The sequence below is a fragment of the Phyllostomus hastatus genome, unplaced genomic scaffold (assembly GCF_019186645.2).
Source record: "Phyllostomus hastatus isolate PE091 unplaced genomic scaffold, TTU_PhHast_1.1 phas_scaffold_345, whole genome shotgun sequence".
NCBI lineage: Eukaryota > Metazoa > Chordata > Mammalia > Chiroptera > Phyllostomidae > Phyllostomus > Phyllostomus hastatus.
Window position 1 is genome coordinate 13,851,491 of NW_025334024.1, and position 19,050 is coordinate 13,870,540.

The following is a 19,050-nucleotide window of genomic DNA, read 5'->3' on the forward strand; positions in this document are numbered from 1 at the left end:
TTTCTCTGTGAACTACGAGCACAAAAAAGAGTGGAGGCTCAGAAGCTGCCGGACCCTTTACATATACTCTCTGTGGGTCTGTCTTATTTATTATTATTATTGTTCTTTTAGGAATTGGCAATAAGCTGTCAAAGAGACAAAAGGTTTTATTTTAAGGACCCAGGTGGAGTTCCCATAAGCAGAAAACAAACAAAGATCAATAAAGCCTTTACAGCTGGGGCACCATCTGTGTCTACATAACCGGATATGCCTTCAGCTGTATAATACATCTTTATTTGCTAAGTCTAAGCTGTAAGGGAACAGAGGATGATGAATATCTAAGTCAGTGTTACTAAAAATGGAGTAATATATTGTGCTTTTTTAAAAAGAAAACCATGAATTCAAATAATTGTATTGCTTCTCAAATACATACACTCTATCCTAAATCTTATATAACCATACAAGCCAAAGAATAAATATTTAATGAAAGAATGAATACAAATTACATATAAACAAAACTAAAAAACGTGAAATTCAAATTTGCTGAACCGAATAGTCATTGGTCAGATACACATGGTTCTGGCCTACAACCATGTAGGTTCTTTTGACTATGTCACGCAGTAGGAAGAATAAATTCTCTCATCACTTAAATTTGCTGAGAAACCTCTGTTCATACATGTCATTTGATCTCCACCTGTGGCTCATCTAGCATTTATGTTTTTAGCCAGTTTTCTTTCTTGGGGCCAAAATGGACCATAAATACAAATAAAGGTGGGCACTGAAATCACTTGGCAGGTTCCAGGGTTCAGTTGGTTATTCTAACAATGCTTGCACTCGTTAAAATCATTCATTATGAACGTGGGCACCAAAATTAAAAATTGTCTGAAATGTAGATCCCAGTACATTCCTGTTTTAAGAATAATGCAGTAATTAAATGAAAGATTAACATGGATGGTCCATAAAGTCAAAAATTTATGGTCTAATCAGAGAATAAAGACACAGTTGTATTTTATAAAGACATGTGTAGTTAACAAAGTGCTGCTAGAGAGGTACAGTTTAAATCTATGAAGGCTCAACTGAGGAAATTATTTCCAGCACTTGAACATGTAAGGATGGCCGTATTTAGATGAAATGGGCATGCTGGCAGAGGCGTCGAAGTGAGTAAACACGCAGAAGTAAGAAAGTGGAAGGTATTTATAAAAAGAAGTAATTCTGTGTGTGTTGGGGGGAACGGAGCGTACTTGGGAGGCAGTGAGAACAGAAACTACAAAACTGTAATGTTTCAAATTCTAGGAAAAAGACCTTGCCATTTACTTAGGTTTCTGAGCAGAGAAGTCCATCAAGTCGGTGCTGCAACGAAGTAGTTGGGGTGCAGGATACTTTCAACTACAAAGTCTTACTTTTCATAAGTACATACATACATTTCAGGCATTTTTAAGAGAAACCTGAAGTTGATAGAATCTTCTTTTAAGTCTACAGTGCTTCATTTCAATCCTTTTTCCAGTGCCTGACATATACTTTATCAATACACGCTTCATCTAGGGCACATCAATAAAATGATCAGAAAATTGCTGACTGTGTTGCTTAGAATTGAAAAACCAACATGTCAGCAACCTTTTGCCCAGGTTGCAGCACCGCGGACGAGAAACGCACGCTTCTCAACTTCAGTGCAGCCGCACCCCAGCGACGCTCACAACAGGCGCCGGAAGCGGTGCGCGGGAGGGACGGAAAAGGCGTGGTCGTCACCACTGCGCGCCCGCGCGCTTACTGCCAACTAGACCCTCGGGGCGGAGAGCGGCCTTCCCCGCTTAAAGGCGCCGGCCCCACCCTACTCCCTGGCTATTGGTCAGTTTGCAGCCCTGGGGGCGGGCATTAGAGGTCTCCTCTACATCTCCTCCAATGGAAATGAGACAGAGGCGGGCCCAGTGGAGGAGAGACCATGGCGTGGAGACAGCTGAAAGTGAGTTTGGAAACCCGGGCTCTCCCGTCGGCAAGGAAGAGTCCTAGAAAGAGCAGGGCCCGGGGAGGATGTAGGGGTAACCGGGGCGAAGTGTGGACGAGAGGCCGCTCCGAGAGCGTCGGCCTGTCTGGCACGTTTGTGTGTCTCCGCAAAGGCTCGTGCTTGCGCTTTTGTACACTTGGTCAGTGTGTAAAAAGCACGTGTGTGCATGAGTAGATGCCAGGCTGTCAGCGCAGTGCACGAGCTCAGTGCAGTGGGCCAAACCTACTGAACCTGGCACAGGGGCGCTCAGTGAATACATGACCGCCGAGCATTGTGTGCAGCACCCAGCATGTAAGGAAATTGCAAGAAGACATGGTCCCAACCCTACTATATAAAATTTTAGGGCGGGCCCCCTTTGCTGGTATTTGTTGATTGACATTGAGGGGCGTTCCTACCTGGAGACTAGAAGTAAGACAACGAATACTTGATGTAGATTAATAGCTAGGAGTGATCCTTAAAGGCAAATATCATTTCTTGTGTAGGGAACAAAACCAAAATCTTTATTCTGGTCAAGATCTGTGCCTCTTCCCAGCTTCTTTATAAGCCATCCTTTCACTCCTCGGTTCCTAACATACCTTCCCTCTTCCCACATTCCTTGGGCGCATCTCATCCTCTGCCGCGGGAAGAGGCTTTCCACTTTTTTCCTTCCGTCACTGCCTCCTACTTAACTCCTATTTATCCTTTGAGTGTTAGTATCACTTCTTCAAGGAATCCTCTCTCTACCTCTGAGATTAGGTTACGTTCTTTCATTACCCTATACTTTTTTTTTTCATCACAGCAATTGTATGGCTGTATGTCTGCATGATCATTGATTTCTGTCTCCTCATTAAATTGTACTCCCTATGAAGGCAGGGACTCAGACTAATTAGCCTATCTCTGAGAGGTCAATCACTATTTGGTGAATGATTGAATGAATGAATGAATGACTTAGCAGCGGGCAATGATAGAGAAAAGTATTGTGAACTATGTTGGAGCTAGGAGACTGGTTCTTGACTCAATAAGACCTGATGCTTCTTTAAAAAAACAAAACCATTTTGCAACTCCCTTTATTAACCTGAAATGGAATTTACATATAATATAATCTTTCTGTGTATAATTTTTAAAAGTCAACATAATGTCCTAATGGGACTATAAAAGAGAAGTGAAAGTAATTTAAAATAAGATGTATTTCAATGTGTAACTATTAGGTCATGACTTACCTAGATAGTGAGATAGTGAAGTGTTTCTAAGCCTCTACTTAGAAATTCTAGTGCCACAGGTATGTTTGTCAGACACCCCAAGCAATGCACCATACTATTCCTGATGGGTTTTCTGAAATAGGGAACAATTCTTGGTAATGTTCTGTGCAAAATAGTACAGTCCCTTAACTTACAAGGTAATTGTATTCCAGGAAAAGTCAATGCGTATGAAAGCTGTGTGGGAGATAGTTTGTGTTTGTTTGGTGAAATAGAGTTTGGTTCTAGGCTCAGATAGTGAGTAGATATTTTTTACCTACTGAATGTCACTAGGGCATTTGACAGCTGTACAGGGCCGGGACAATTCATCTGTTAGTCTAAAACAATGCAGGATGTCTGACTCTGCTGATCCCTGCACACTAAATCTATTAGCATTCCCCTGAATGTCCACCAGATGTCTCTTAGGGGGCAGTAATACCCCTCTTGAAACCTCTGGCCTGGAGTGCTTCAGGGCCAGATGAGTGTGTGTCAGCAGAAGTGTAGATACAGCTTCTGACTACAGAGGCCAGCATGTGGGCAAGACTAGAAATGAAGGAGACCAGTGTCAGCAGAAGGCTAGGGGCATTGCTTCATGTGGCATGTCATTATGTCCTCTGTGTGTGGGTTTAAAGAAGGTGCTGCAGCTTGGCTTTGATGAGCAGTGGGCTCTTTCTTTTCAGAAGCGGGTCCAGGATGCACTAGTCATCCTGGGGAGTGGAGGACTTCTCTTTGCCTCCTACCTGACGGCCACCGGGGATGAGCGTTTCTACGCTGAACACTTGATGCCGACTCTGCAGGGGCTGCTGGACCCTGAGTCAGCCCACAGGCTGGCTGTTCGTGTCACCTCCCTGGGGCTCCTTCCTCGTGCCACATTTCAGGACTCTGACATGCTGGTAGGTGCTCTTGGAACACCTTATATGATACAAAGTAAAGGTCAGTGTCCCCTAATTTTCATAGCTGGAGCTGAGCCTTTGAAAAGCCGAATCCCAAGTTAGCCCCATCTATACAGATCAGGAAACTGAGGTGCAGAGGAGTTAAGTGATTTACCTGAAGTCACACATCTGGGAAGTGGATGAGCCAGGACTCAAACCCATGGAGTCTGACTTGGGCAATGGTCCCCTCAGCCACTGGCCTGCCTTGCTAAGATCAGGTAGCTCAGTCTTCACCTCTGCAAAATATGGAAACATGTCAGTCATTAAACATCTAATGTGACATAGGCATGTCTAGCCAGGACCTTTGAGGAAGGCATACAGACACCTATCCCAGGGTTATTCAGTCCCACGTTAACCCAGGAGCCCCCCATGTGCCTGTTACTGTTCTGGGTGCTGGGGTTACTGCAGCGAACAAAACAGAAGAATCCACATCCTTCCAGAATCTGTATCCTCATGTAAGCCCTACCAGTTTCATCTAAGGGACTCTTACCAAATGGGGGACCTTAGAATGATGAGATCATGAAGACAACAAACGTGAAGTGTTCTCTGGGGAAGGACCACTGTTATAAATCAAAGCTGCCTTTCTTTGCATGTTCCCTTTTTGTCTTAGCATCCCTTTCACTTCCCCATCCTGCAGTTTTGAGCAGATGTAGATTTTTACCTTACCATACTTAAAGGCCCTGGAAATCACTGCAGCATCAGAGCATTGTTTCCTTTAAGCCTTCCTCCTCCCCAGCTGCCAGTTTGAGAGTCTTGGAACCCAGTGTCGTGACAGTGAATGAAGAGCGGGGTGCAGAGATGGGGTAGGTTAGGAAGGAAGTCAGTTTGTGGCTGGGGATGGTACAAAGCTATGTCCTCTAAATACCACCCATATGGAGAGCAAGTGTAGTCTTTGAGCTATGGTCCCCACCTGTATCAACTCATTATTTAGTGGTCCAGACTTCTTAACCAACAACCAGCACTCCTGATAATCTCACCCCCACTTAATGTTCTAGTGTTAGCTCTCTACCATTTCCCTGATTCTGTGGTTCTCAGCCCTGGCTGTGTGTTGGAATCATCTGAGGTGCTTTTGGAAAATACAGATGCTCTGGCCTCATGCTAGAGCCATTTAACCATAATCTCCGGGAGTGAGGGCTGACAGCTTCCTGTCATGCAGCTAGGGTTGTCAGCCACTGTCCTCTAGGAAGCCCTGCTGGTCCAGCCCCACACATTCTGTTTCACAGTCCCTGAGGTGCTGTGTGCACTCTTCCACCTTCATTTGTTTGTTGTTCTTTCTTCTTGGAGCAGCCTTTCTACCTCCTGCATACAGGACGAGATGGTAGCCACCCTGGGAGACCCTTGTTACTTTTGGCAAAGGATTTCCTGGCCACATCAGTTATCAGTGATATATTCTATTGGTAATTGCCAGCTTTTTGATAGCTCTTGATTTCTTTCACGCCTGTTTTTTGTTTTTATCCTCACCTGAAGATGTTTTTTTTTTCATTGAGAGAGGGAAGGGGAGAGAGAAAGAGACAGACAGAGACTGAGACATTGATATGAGAGAGAAACATCGATCTGTTTCCTTCTTATAAGTGCCCCGACTGGGGATTGAACCTGTAACCTGGGTATGTGTCCCAACCAAGAATTGAAACCATGACCTTTTGGTGTATGGAATGGCGCTCCAACCAACTGAGCCACACCAGCCAGGGCTCTTTCATGCCTTTTAAAGTATTTGTCTTGCTACTGGATTTGTTGGCTCCATCAGGGCAGCAATCCTGAATTACTGAGGAGTTGGGCTAGAGCTGACAGTAATTAGGCTGTGGTCACTCTCATTCCAGAGAACAATTTGGAAGCTCCCCAGTGTCTGACGGGGAGGAACCTATCTGCAACCACAGCCTGGTTCTGGAGCCCAGTGATCATTTCTGCCCAGCCGAGCACTTTTCTCCCTCTAGTGCCTCACAGGGGCCTTGGGGTCCTCGCTGGGGCTTGGGATCAGCCTGGCAGAGGTGGAGCACAGCTGGGACTGACTTTCTAAGCTGACTCAAGGATTTTCCTGCTTGACACTATTTCAGACTAGCACTAGCTAGAGGCTGGCACCAACCAGCCACTCTCCCACCGAGGATAAGAAGGGATGACTGTTAACCATAACTAGAAAAGACGTGCCCATATCCTCAACCCACGGTGGAAACATTGTTTTCTCCTCGCTCTTGGTGATAGAGGATAAAGCCTAATGGTTCTTGAACTCCCAAAAGCATCAGAATCACCTGGAGAGCACTGTTAAAAATAGATTTGCTCAGCCGTGACTGGCGTGGCTCAGTGAGGCGGGCATTGTCCTGTAGACTAAAAGGTCACTGGTTCAGTTCCTGGTCAGGACACATGCCTAAGGCCAGGCCAGGTCAGGCCAGGTCCCTGGTTGGGAGCATGTGAAAGGCAAACCAGTCGATGTTTCTCTCCTCTTTGTCCCTACCTTTTCCTCTCTCTAAAAATAAATAAAATCTTAAGAAAGAAAGAGGTTTGCTCGGAGCCCCATTCTGCCCCACCATCCCCAAAGGTTCTGACTCCTTGGTCTGGAGAAGGGATGTCTAAGAAGCTCACGTGAAACTCTGACAAAGGTGCACGGGCACCACACCTTGAGAAACACTGGGATAGTCTGTGTACCTCTGACTTTGTCTCCCTCTCTCTAGGAAGTGAGAGTCCTGGGCCGAAAGTTCCGAAATCCAGTAGGAATTGCTGCAGGATTTGACAAGCATGGGGAGGCTGTGGATGGACTTTACAAGATGGGCTTTGGTTTTGTTGAGATAGGCAGTGTTACCCCAAAACCTCAGGAAGGAAACCCCAGGCCCAGAGTCTTCCGCCTGCCCGAGGACCAAGCTGTCATTAACAGGTAGGTGAGTGGCACAGAGGTAACAGGGATGCCTTCTCCTAGCAGGGCACTCGGGATGTTTTCTTCTGTCATGTGATGTGACATTTTTCTGTCATTGGGTATGTACAGGAACCGTGTGGAGCATCTACTATGCACCAGGCACAGGAGCAGGTTTTAAGATTTCAGTTTAATGTGTATACATACATACTGAGGCTCAGAGAACGACCTAACTTAGCTACAACCACGAGATCATAAGCAGGAGAGCCTGGGTACGGATGTAGGCTTATTTGGCTTTCAAAGAGTTTGTGCTTTTTCTACATTGTTACTCCATTGCCCTTGCCCAGCATTGTCTAGTAGAAATATAATGTAAGCCCCATATGTACGTAATTTAAAATACTCTAGTAGCTGTGTTAAAATAGTAAGAAGAAATAGATGAAGTAAATTTCAGTAATATATTCTATTTAGTTTTTTGTAATTTATTATTACATTATTTAAATACTTAATATATTCTAAGTATCATTTTAACATCCCATAAACATAAAAATGCCAATTTGCTATTTGCCTACTTTTCCTTGGACCAAGTCTTCCAAATCCAGCGTGTGCTCTTCTGCACGTTTCCGGTGCCCAGTAACACGCGGAGCCAAGGCTCTTGGGTTGAACAGCACAGCCCTCGAGGCTTTAGTAAACTGGAAAATGTAATAATCAACATATACATGCTTTTGGTAGGAGAGATCCTTCTAGAATGTGTATGGTCCTCTTTATAATCCTGGGCAATTTTCACCACAGCAAACCCAGAGAAGGAAGAAGGTGCCACTTTTTGGTAACACAGTTTGGAAGAACCTCCTTAGGGAGATTTGGAGAGGCATCTTTGGGGCCACGAATGGCCTTCTGGAAGACTGACCTATGGGAAGCTGACTAGGCTGCCACTTCCCGCTTTACTTAGTGCTTATTTCAGGGAAATTTTTCAGCATTAGAGATCAAGCATCGATCTTCCTGTTGCACTGCAGGCTGGGGGTGGTATTGTCAGTGTCCAGTCCCTGCAGGTGCCAGGATGACCGAGTCCTGGCAGAGTCCTGGGGACGAGGAGTGACTGAGAGAGGAGCACTTGTGCTCTGGAGCACTGTGTGTCCAGCCTTCTTGCTCTGCGAGGCACATAGTGGGTGCTCAGTAAAGTCTTGCTGAATGAATGGATGAATTTACTCATTTAGTCAACCAGTGCATGTGCCACTGTATGTTAGGTGTTTTTGGCCACAAGTAACAAAGCAGATTAAACAATAGGTGCTTGTTATTATTTTCCTCTCATACCAGGTGTAGCAGGCAGTTCTAGGGGGCGTCGAGCAGCAGGGCAAAGTCAGGACTCTGGCCCAACCTCTCTGGGCCTTCCCTTGTTTGTAAGACGGCTGCCCCAGCTATAAGCAGCATGTCCTCCCATGTGGACATCCGAGAGCAGAAAGGGAAGAAGAAGCCTAGGAGCTCCCCAGTGGACATCACTTTATGTCTTGGTGACCACACCCAGTCATATGTTCCTGCTTCAGTTGCAAGTGGTCTGGGAAAAGAGTCATTTCCATTTTTACTCAGTATCAGGGGAGGTAGGGAGAGAGGATGCCCTTTAGGTCAACATTCTGCAGTGGGGCTGGGGAGACAGATATACACGAGAGAGATGAGGTCACTGCCTTTGTAGAATGTGTAGTGGCAGGGTGATGGATAGGTAAGACATGTCCCTTGTCCTCAAGAAGATTATAACCTGGTAGGGGAACTTAAGCATACATATACATCCCAAGCCAGGAGAAAGACCAGTACAAAGCCCTCAGTGAATGCCAAGAGGTGAGGAATCATCTGTGGCTGGGAGCTTTATTCAAAGAGGAAGGGAGCATTTGATCTGGGCCAGGAAGAGGGGATGACTTTAAGAGGGGAAATGGAATGGGAGGATGGGTTGCAGGAGGTGCATTCACGGAGCACAGGCAGACGGTGGAAAGACAGGGTTCTCAGAGTGGTGACGGCTTCCAGCACAGGTAAGGAGGAGTCGGGGCTGGACCCAGACAGTTTGGGGCAGCTATGCAGCCAAGTCTGGGCTGTATTCAATGTTAGCTGGCTGATGGCTTGTATGCAAAGTTTAATCTTTCCCTTTGTGTTTGATAGTGGTTTGACAAGTTCTCTAGGAGGTCCAGGGGTGTGACCTTGGAAGTCTTAAGAACTAACTCATCTTTTTTCCTTTTCTGTTTTTTAAAGTCATACATAGGGCCATGGAGCCATGGCCCAAAGTCTTTGCCTTCTGGCTGAGGGCCCTGACCTTGTCCGTTCCCCATTTGCTTGTGTGTTACAGATACGGATTTAACAGTCACGGGCTGTCGGTGGTGGAACACAGGTTACGGGCCAGACAGCAGATGCAGGCCAGGCTCACAGAAGGTAAAGTGGGGCTGCGTTAGAGAGGCTTTCTTCACTTCTTGGAAGGACACATGTGGGAGAAACATCAGGAACTCTCCCCAGGACATCAACATGATTGAGCAACAGGAAAAAAACCCACTACAGAACTCAGGGCACCTTTCCTAGAGGAATTTCCTGGCTCCACCACAGTTTCTGAGATTTTATCAGAATTTCACAATTTAGCAAAGATGTACTTAGTTCCTGCCTTGTTACGTAACCTGTGTTATATCTGAACTGGGCAGCCTGGCGGTGAGCAAAGCAGAGTGGCTTGTCTGTGGTCGCACAGGCAGCTAAGATGTGGGCAGGGCTCAAGCATCATCTTCCTCGTCCCGCTCTGTGTCCCTTTGCCCGTTACATAAATAATGCATGTTAACTTTAGAAGTGTTAGTAACCACATAGAAGCATAAAGAAGAAAATTAAGATTGCTCACATTCTTCCCCACTCAGGGATAACTACTCCTGGCACCTGGAAGTTCAGAAACACTGTGATTTTTGAAGGCCACCTTTGGAGATGCTGCTTATTCCCCGGGGCTCTCCGCTTTGCCATCCCTCGGGAGGCACCTAGTGGTCATGCTCCTGCGTTGTCCTCACCATACCTTCCCAGGCGCTCTCTGGGGCTATTTGTGGCCACAGCCTTTCTCCTTGTTGGATCACTCTGTAAATCCCTCCAGGAGGTTTTAGTCTTACTAGATACCTTGGTGGTGAGTTGAGATGAATCTGGTTATCGAAGTGAGTTCAGCAAGCGAGGTTGAAGGGCTGAGGCTGTCAGGAATCTCTGATTGGGGAAGCAGGAAGTGACCTTGTTTGGAAATCCCTGGTTTTGGTAGACCGCACCCTGCTATACTACAGACCTTGCCATATAAGGAATTTTGAAGATAATAACATGACTTTTATGGTTTGTGATATTTTCCTGCCTCTTACCTCCCTTTCCTTTTAATTGTTCACAGTCCTCTGTATGCTAGCGCCCCCCCCCCCCCGCCCCCATTCTCCCTTGCCCATCCCCTCACCCTTACTCTGGTGCTAATATTCACTGGAGTGAAGCAAAATTCTATAGCCGAGCTCTGCACATAGTGTTTACCAGGAGCTAGAAGCCTTGAAGACAGCTTATTGCTAGCACCATGGCAAGGAACATGAGCTGGCAAAGGCTGTGGTGCCCTTTGGGGATACCGTAATTCAGCAATTTCTGTCTGACTTCAAAATCTTGTCAGTGTGGGCAGATGATTAGTAATGAAAGATCCATTAGGCTACGTGAAAGTGATACTCTCTTGCAAGCCAGTTTACTTGTGTGGAAAAGAATGAGCGCTTACAAATGCCCTTGTCTTGATGGGTGCTACACTTGGAAAGCTGGGAAACGATGTTATGTAACCTTCGTCTAATGGGTTCTAACCATGTCCACTTCCCAACACAAAAAATTAGCTATATAAATCTCATTTACTTTCAAGCTGATGATAAAAGGGTGACAAGATTTAGGGTGTGAGAAAGTAGTTAGCAGGACTAGATGTTCTTTGATTCCCCTTGACCTAGCACAAGTTTTCTGAGCTAACTTGATGTTTCATGTCTTTTCCCAACCATCAGATAGAAAAACAGCTGGTACCATCAACATACCATTGACCTTTGCAGATAAGATGGCATTTTAGAAGAAAATGCCTTGCTTTCATAGAAAGCCTGTAATTGAAATATATTTTTCTGCAAGTTTAAAATGCAAGTCAAGTGATAATCCAATGGATTTTTAAATAAGGTGGCTGTACTACTTACTGTGCAAACTGAAGCACTTTTGAGAGTGAAAGGTGGGCAGGCGTCAGTACAATAATATGCCCAGGCTGAAGAGTAATCAGGGCTGTGCTGGGAACACTGGGATGTGCGGTCACCCTAGTTGTAAGGGGGAGGCCCTTCTCAGAAAACTGAAAGTATAAAACAGTTATACCTCTACATTTTAGGCATGATAATTGAAAATATTTCTGAGTATTTTATATGTAGCCTTTAATTTTGTTTTTTTCTGCACAACTGCACACCCAGTCATTTGACCCAAGTCCAGCGAGCAGCACTTGAAAGTAACCAGCTGCCCCTTCTGACATGCCTGTTGATTTCTGTCTGTTCTCATTTTTAGTACATTTACCTCTAGTAAATGTAATAAAATACTGGAATTATCTCTTGGAGGGTGGGTACCTTGTAGTACAGGCTTCCCCCACTAGGTGAGTGTTCTAGGAACCCATCTGTATCACTCTACCAGCTGGTATTGTTGGTGCTCAGCTTCAGTGAACTCTTTTTAAAGACTCAGCATGTTTGCCCCTTTCAGGATGGGTGATTTACAAGCACATCTGCCCACACCATGCTGAGTATTCAGCAGTTTTTGACCAAAAATGGCATGACCCCTGTGTCCCACCCTCCCAATTCACCTAATCTCACCCCAGCAACTTCTGTAAGATTTTACTTATTTATTTTTAGAGAGGGAAGGGAGGGAGAAAGAGAGCAAGAGAGAGAAACATCAATGTGTGGTTGCTGGGGGCCATGGCCTGCAACCCAGGCATGTGCCCTAACTGGGAATCGAACCTGCGAAGCTTTGGTTCGCAGTCCACGCTCAATCCATTGAGCTACGCCAGCCAGGGCTCCCCAGCGACTTCTTTTTCTTTCCCTGGATGGAAAAAGTCCTCAAAGGGAAATGTTTTGCCTGTGTGGAAGGAGTGAAACAAAAAACAGCAGAAGTACTAAAAGGCATCAAAGTTGACGAGTTCAAAAACTGTTCTGAGCAGTTTTTGAAAAACATCTTGATAGGTGTATTGCATCAAATGTCTAGTACTTTAAAAGTGAATGAAGTTTAAACATGTCAGCATAAATACACAATCTTTTATAAATAAATTCCGGTTTTGGGGGGGGTCTCTCCTTGTACAAGTCTTGCCTTTTTTTAATCACTAGTGTTTGCATTCTGAATTTTTCCATTTTCCATTAAATGTTTAAAAAGCACAAGGGCACAGTGCAGTAAAACATCCTAGTAGTTGCCCGAACTGATACGCAGACCAAGATGGTGAGCTGTTTCCTGGTCATCCGGCAGCGGCACCATGCAGTATTTCATAGTATTTGTCAGCTGGTGCCGGAAGTTCTCATCGGAGGTGGAAGGCCTATAAGGTTGTTCATGGGCTGCTCATGTCAAGGAAATGATGTGTGGGGACAAAATCTTGATCAGCGATATTTGCAGGTGGGCTGCCACTGGGAATAAACCTGGGGAAGAATAAGACCTCGGTGGACGCTGCCTCGGACTACGCTGAGGGAGTTCGAGTCCTGGGCCCCTTGGCTGACTACCTTGTAGTGAACGTGTCCAGTCCCAACACCCCAGGGCTGCGGAGCCTTCAGGGAAAGGCTGAGCTGCGCCACCTGCTGACCAAGGTGGGAAATTACGTCTCCAGGCCCAGCTTCTCCAGTATGTCCTGTGCATTCTCTAGGGCCAAGCTTCACTATCTAGGAACTGCCCTTAACACCTGAACCTGTTAAGGCCCCTCATTGTACCTCGAAGCCCCTATCATATTACTGATTTTGCTCAGTAGTAATTAACTTCTCAGTTACCTGTCCCTTATGTCAAACAATAAATGTCTGCAAGAGGGACTATATCGCTCATCTACCATGAGTGAATGAATGAATGAATGAAATGACTTTTAATCACACAGGCTTACTATTTCTTTTGCGAACAAAAGTCTAACTAAGCCATAATATATTAGCCGATGCCAGTGGTCACATTAGGGACTCAATCTTGGGGACATCTTGGTTCAAGAGAATGGAATCAGGTTCACCTTGATGGGGTGAATCTGTGTTTTCCAAAAAGCAGAAATTGCTCATGCTTTAGTTTGACTGCAGATGTGAAAACACACTGATCTGCAGCTGCAGTCACAGCTGCACCCTCGGGCTGTGGTCTCAGGGGTCCCCATCTCTGGCTCCATGTTGCTGCAGGTGCTGCAGGAGAGGGATGCCCTGAAGGGACCGCAAAAGCCGGCCCTGCTGGTGAAGATCGCACCTGACCTCACAGCGCAGGACAAGGAGGATATTGCCAGTGTGGTGAGGGAGGTGAGCGTGGGGCCGGGAGCGTCTGTCTGCCCCTCATTGCTGGCAGCGACCATTTGGCCAGCTAGACTAGCCCAGATGGCAGCCTCTGCTTTCCTTTCTGTGATACTGAGGGCTGGTTTGGTATCTGTCATGACTTAATTCATCCTCTGCTACAAAGTGAAGGCTTGAATAAATATTTGAATGAGTCTTCTTATGCTTTTTCCCTACTCTCTTTCCTTTTCTCCATCCAGCAAGGGCTTTCAGGCATGTGCTCGCATTGCTGGCCAGTCTTGGTCAGGGTGGAGCACAGCATACCTTGCTTTGTTGTGCTTCATGGGTGTTGTGTTTTTTTATAAACTGCATACTTGCTTGTTTGTGGTGGTCTGGGACTGAACCCGTAATGTCTCTGAGGTACGCCTACATTCTCTGTCTTCAGTCCAACACCAGGTTTTGTCACAGGATAATAGTGGAGACAGACTAAGCCCAACAGTCCTGGGTTCAAATCCTGGTTCTACCACTTATTACCTGGATTTTGGACAGGATACTCTAGAGTGGGTTGTTACAAGGATTATAACCCTGTTCTAGTGAAACTTTATGGGTGGTCACTATATAATGGCAGCTGTTGTCATGTTGAGGCTCATTCTGACACTTCTTCAAGAAGTATAGTGAAGTCTGGGGTAGTTCTTGATTCCAGGGGCTGTAGGTATGGGTATCTGTCCTGGCTGCTGTCTCACACCCCCATGGAAGCTTCTCCAAGTCCAAGAGTACCATGACTGGGTATCTCTTTCTCTGTCTCACACTGCAGTTGGGCATTGATGGACTGATTGTCACGAACACCACAGTGAGTCGCCCCACCGGCCTCCAGGGTGCCCTGCGCTCTGAAACAGGAGGGCTGAGTGGGAAGCCCCTCCGGGACTTATCGACGCAAACCATCCGGGAGATGTATGCACTCACCCAAGGCAAGGATTCGGTGTGCATGTCTTCAGATCTGTGTGTGGTTTGGGCTCTGGGGTTGTGATCAGAATTGGTGTTCCCTGAACTGTTGCATTCAGCAGGTGGGCTGAGGGCTGAAGCCAAACCGAGCCCCTGGTTCTCACATCATCTGCCCTTTTTCATGGTGTTGTCCTGTGTTTCTCTGCAGGCAGAGTTCCCATCATCGGGGTTGGCGGTGTCAGCAGCGGGCAGGACGCACTGGAGAAGATCCGGGCTGGGGCCTGCCTGGTGCAGCTGTACACGGCCCTCACCTACTGGGGGCCACCCGTGGTGGGCAGAGTGAAGCGGGAGCTGGAGACCCTTTTGAAGTGAGTGGGACCACGTGTGGCTTAAAACCGAAGTTAAAGTGGTATCAGTTCAGAATGACTCAAATCAAGGGGATCCTATTGTTCTGTATTTACTCTTCATGCGAAAAGGATTTGAGGGGTATACTCTGAATGCAGGGGGAAATTACTCTGTTGCTTCTTTGACAAGGACAATGTCAAAGAATTCAAGGTTAACTTCCAAGGCAATGGTGTGTATAAGCCTGAGGAGTTCTCATAAATTCAGTACATCGGCTTGATGTCACGGAGCTGTCAATACTTAAAATCGACTGCCTTCCTGATCTGAAGACCTGGGCATTCGTGCCTCTGGATTCCTGGGTAGAAGTTGGTGTATGGGGCATGAGGTGTGTGTTTGGGATCAAGAGAGAGAAGGAGGTACAATTATGGAGCAGATAGAGCCCAGAAGAATGTGGGCTTCTGGTAAGAACAAGGCCCATTCTTCATTACTTGCTGAAATTGCATTGTTTTCTTTTTGTCCAGGGAGCAAGGTTTCACCAGAGTCACGGATGCCATTGGTGCAGATCATCGGAGGTGAGGACGTTGTCAGTGGGAAGCCTCATCTGGAACCTTCCCACCGAATCAGGCGAGCCTTTGTGGCTGGATCAAGAGAGGGAGGACTCTGGCTCGAGCCACATCCTACAAATGATAAGAGCCCTTTCTCTGAGGCCAGCCCCGACTGGAAAAGTTACTTGTGAGGGTCACCAGAATGAACACAAGTCTTTCTTCAAGGACTTTTCAGACCATGAACTGTATTTGGGATTTTTTTCAGACGTAAATCCCAGGATTCTTTGACATTGCAAGGACATTAGTTATTTGAGGGGGGTGGGGAATCATGGAAACAAAATAAAGCCATTTAAAATCCAGATAAACCTCAGCCCTTTCTGGAAGGTCCACTGGCTTCAGACACCATAGGTCCTTCCAGGCCGCTGCTACCTGGGTTCTGCAGCGGGCTTCTCAGGAGCTTGAATCTCTTACATTCTATCTCTATTTTTATTTATTTTAAGTTTTAACTATTTTGAAAACATTTCAAACATAGGCAGAGTTGTAATCAGAGGGCTTGGGCATGACTGTCCTCTCCCTGTGTCCTCACATCATCTTCCCTCTCTGTGCCTACGTCCTGATCTCCGCCTGTAAGCACACCGGTCATTTAGGTTAGGGCCCACCCCCGTGACCTCATTTCAACCTGATTACCTCTGTAAAGACCCTGTTGCTAAATAAGGTCACACTTTGAAGTATTGGGGAGTTAGTACTTCAACGTATCAATTTTTGGGGGACACAGTCCAACCCATCACAAGAAATGGACTTGCTGCTTCCCTGCTTTAAAGTCACATGTCATGTGACTTGGGGTGCCATCGGGCAGACAGGTACTCAAGGTGCATGAAGATGCTAGACAAGAGGCTAAAGAGTTATAGTCATTAACTAAAGAAATAGAGAAACACTAATCTTTTCAACATGGAAAAGCACACAGTGAATGGAAGTTGCAAACCTTGTCTGGGAAGTGCTGTTGATGTCTGGCACGCCTTCACAGCCAACCGAAAATCACCTTTGTTCCCACCCCCGTAGTACAGATTGTATTGTAAGTCTGATTTCTCCGTGGCGCTGGAGAGGCACTTGGCTGCTACAGTGATAATGTGTCCAGTTGCCTTATCTTTTCATCTTGGCCTCAGCCTGGCCCTCCCTCTACCCATTCACTCTTTGCCAAGAAACCGGCAGACAGCCTCCTGATTTTTTAAAAGATTTTTTTAAAAAAGACTTATTTTATTAGGAAAGTAACACCTACTCATAAATAAATTTAAACAGTACAGTCCCCCAAATAAAAGCTGTCTACCTCTTTCCCCCCTTCAAATAGTTCCACTTCCCAGAGGTAATCACAGTCAACTCTTGTATCTCTCTAGGTTTTGCCAGATATTTTTCTTTGTATATATGAACATATGTATCCATAGCTATCTATATTTTTAGTCTACCTGCATACACATATATAGACATGTTTCAAGAATAGTACAACTTTTTAAATACTGAATCATATGAGAGTGAATTGCTGATTTGATGCCCCCTCCTCCTGAATGTTTCAGTGTGGATTTCTTGCAAACAAGTACCTCCTGCTACACAACCACAGTACAACCATCAGACTCAGGAGACCAGCACTGACACAGTTACTTCCACCTACTCTCAGGCCCTGTGGGAGGCAGAATTTCTAAAACGCCTCCTCTCCCCAGATGCCCCGCTCTAATCCCTGGAACCTATGAATATGATGAAACACCATTCCCAGGTCTAAGCTGTGTTAAATGGTTTAAGGTAGGAACCCCCTCGAAGATAAGACGTTATTTGGGTGGGTCTAATCTAATCACATGGACCCCCTTAAAAGCAGAGTTTTCTCTGGCTGGGAAAGAAGAGAGATACAGAGCATGATAAAGAACAAAAGCACTGTTGCTGCCCTGGCCAAGTGGCTCAGTTGGAGCATTGTCCTGTACACCAAAAGCTTGTGGGTTCAATTCCTGGATCAGGGCACATACCTAGGTTGTGGGTTCGATCCCTGGTGTGTAACTGATCGATGTGTTTCTGTTTCTCTCCTTCTTCCTCTCTCTAAAATCAATAAAAACATTCTTGGATGAGGAGATACATGCATATACTACATATGTGTATATATAAATGCATAGGTAATATATGTGTGTATTATGTGTACCATATTTTGGGGACTATAAGACACATTCCCACCCCAAATTTGGGAGGAATAATGGTTGTTAATGCTGCTGTTGAGTTCTGTTTACATTTACATTGGTGAAATATTATGTTATTTATGTTATTAAATATTTTACCACATTGTTTGCTTAAAATTTTTTTTTTATTTTCCTCCTCTGAAACCTAGGTGCATCTTATGGTCTGAAAAATATGGTATACACACACATATGCATGTGTATAATGTAATATATACATGTGCATATATAACATTGTATATACATACATGTATACACATATAGACCCATATGCACACACATACACACATATGTATACACATGTACACATATAAGTGTGTATGTGTGTGATCTCAGTGTCCATTCTGGCAGAAAAATTGAGTGTGCAGGGCACTGGGGGTTCATTTGGCTCTGCTCTCAGTGCAGATGGGGGCCTGGGATCCATCTGGGAGAGGACTCTGCTCTTCAGTGGTGGCTTGCCTCTCAGGAGGGCCAGCCAGTGTCTCATTTGATTACAGAAGGCAAAATCTGCAAAGGTTCTATGGTGGTGATTGGTAACTCCCTAACTTCCTTGAGCCAGGCGTACCAGCAGGGGGAAGGCTGTGGGGTGGAGAGATGATAATATCAGGAGAATGACCATCTCAGCCAAGGATAAGCTGGTGACTGCAGATTCACCGAGGGTCGGGGGAGAGCACAGACTTGGAGTCGGCCTTGAGAGTTACCAAACCCCACTGAGGCCCCATTTTCTCACCTAGAAAAACAGTAGTTGGGAGAGTTGACAGATACCTTAACAGAAACTTTCACAAAGATGCATACTATGTGCCAGGCACATTATGTACTTATTAGCAGTGGGCGGTCATGTACATGTTGTGTGCCCCAGTTTCCTAATGTGTAAAATGAGAAGAAAGAATAGTATAATTAATATCTATACCCCTTCCACCCACTTTATTATCAGTAATCCTTACTATCTTTCCCCTGTTTTCTTTATCAATTTCTTTACCTATTCATACACTATATATTTTAAAAAGATTTTTAGTTACTTTTAGAGAGAGGGGAAGGGAGGGAGAAAGAGATACATCCATCCGTTGCCTCTTGCATGCCCCCAACTGGGGACCTGCCTGCCACCCAGATATGTACCCTGACTGGGAGTCGAACCAGTGACCTTCCAGTCCCCAGGCCAGCACTTCATCCACTGAGCCACACCAGCCAGGGCAATACTGTATTTTGATAAGGCATTTTGAAGGAAGTGGTAGATGTCAGGATACCTCACTCTTAGCCTGCACCTCAGTTCAGAGCCTGCATTTTCCAAAAATAAGAACATAATCCTACAAAAACATAATTGTATGATTATACCTAAGAAAATTGACCATGATTCTCTAATTCCGTCTAACATTCAGTCCATATTCTAATTTTCCCTATTGTCCTTAAAATATCTTCTATAGTCACTTAAGGCTCACCTATATGTTTCTTTAGTCTTTTAAAATCTAGAACAGCCATCTCTGAACAGATCAGACCAGTTGTCTTGTAAATGGTCCTACATTCTGGATTCCCAGGATAAAGGCTGTGTTTCCTGAACTCCACTGTAGCTGGATGTGGATATATGATTAAAGTCTGCTC

General features: G+C 45.4%; 1 protein-coding gene across 1 annotated transcript; it reads left to right on the plus strand.

Moving 5' to 3' along the window:
- The first annotated feature begins 1,897 nt into the window (after positions 1-1,897).
- Positions 1,898-15,908, plus strand: DHODH (dihydroorotate dehydrogenase (quinone)). The gene is made up of 9 exons (XM_045818812.1): positions 1,898-1,939; positions 3,876-4,088; positions 6,791-6,990; positions 9,293-9,375; positions 12,586-12,773; positions 13,332-13,445; positions 14,230-14,383; positions 14,566-14,725; positions 15,221-15,908. The coding sequence occupies exons 1-9, from the start codon at positions 1,919-1,921 to the stop codon at positions 15,273-15,275; spliced, it is 1,188 nt and encodes a 395-aa protein (XP_045674768.1). The 5' UTR covers positions 1,898-1,918; the 3' UTR covers positions 15,276-15,908.
- The last annotated feature ends 3,142 nt before the right edge of the window (positions 15,909-19,050 follow it).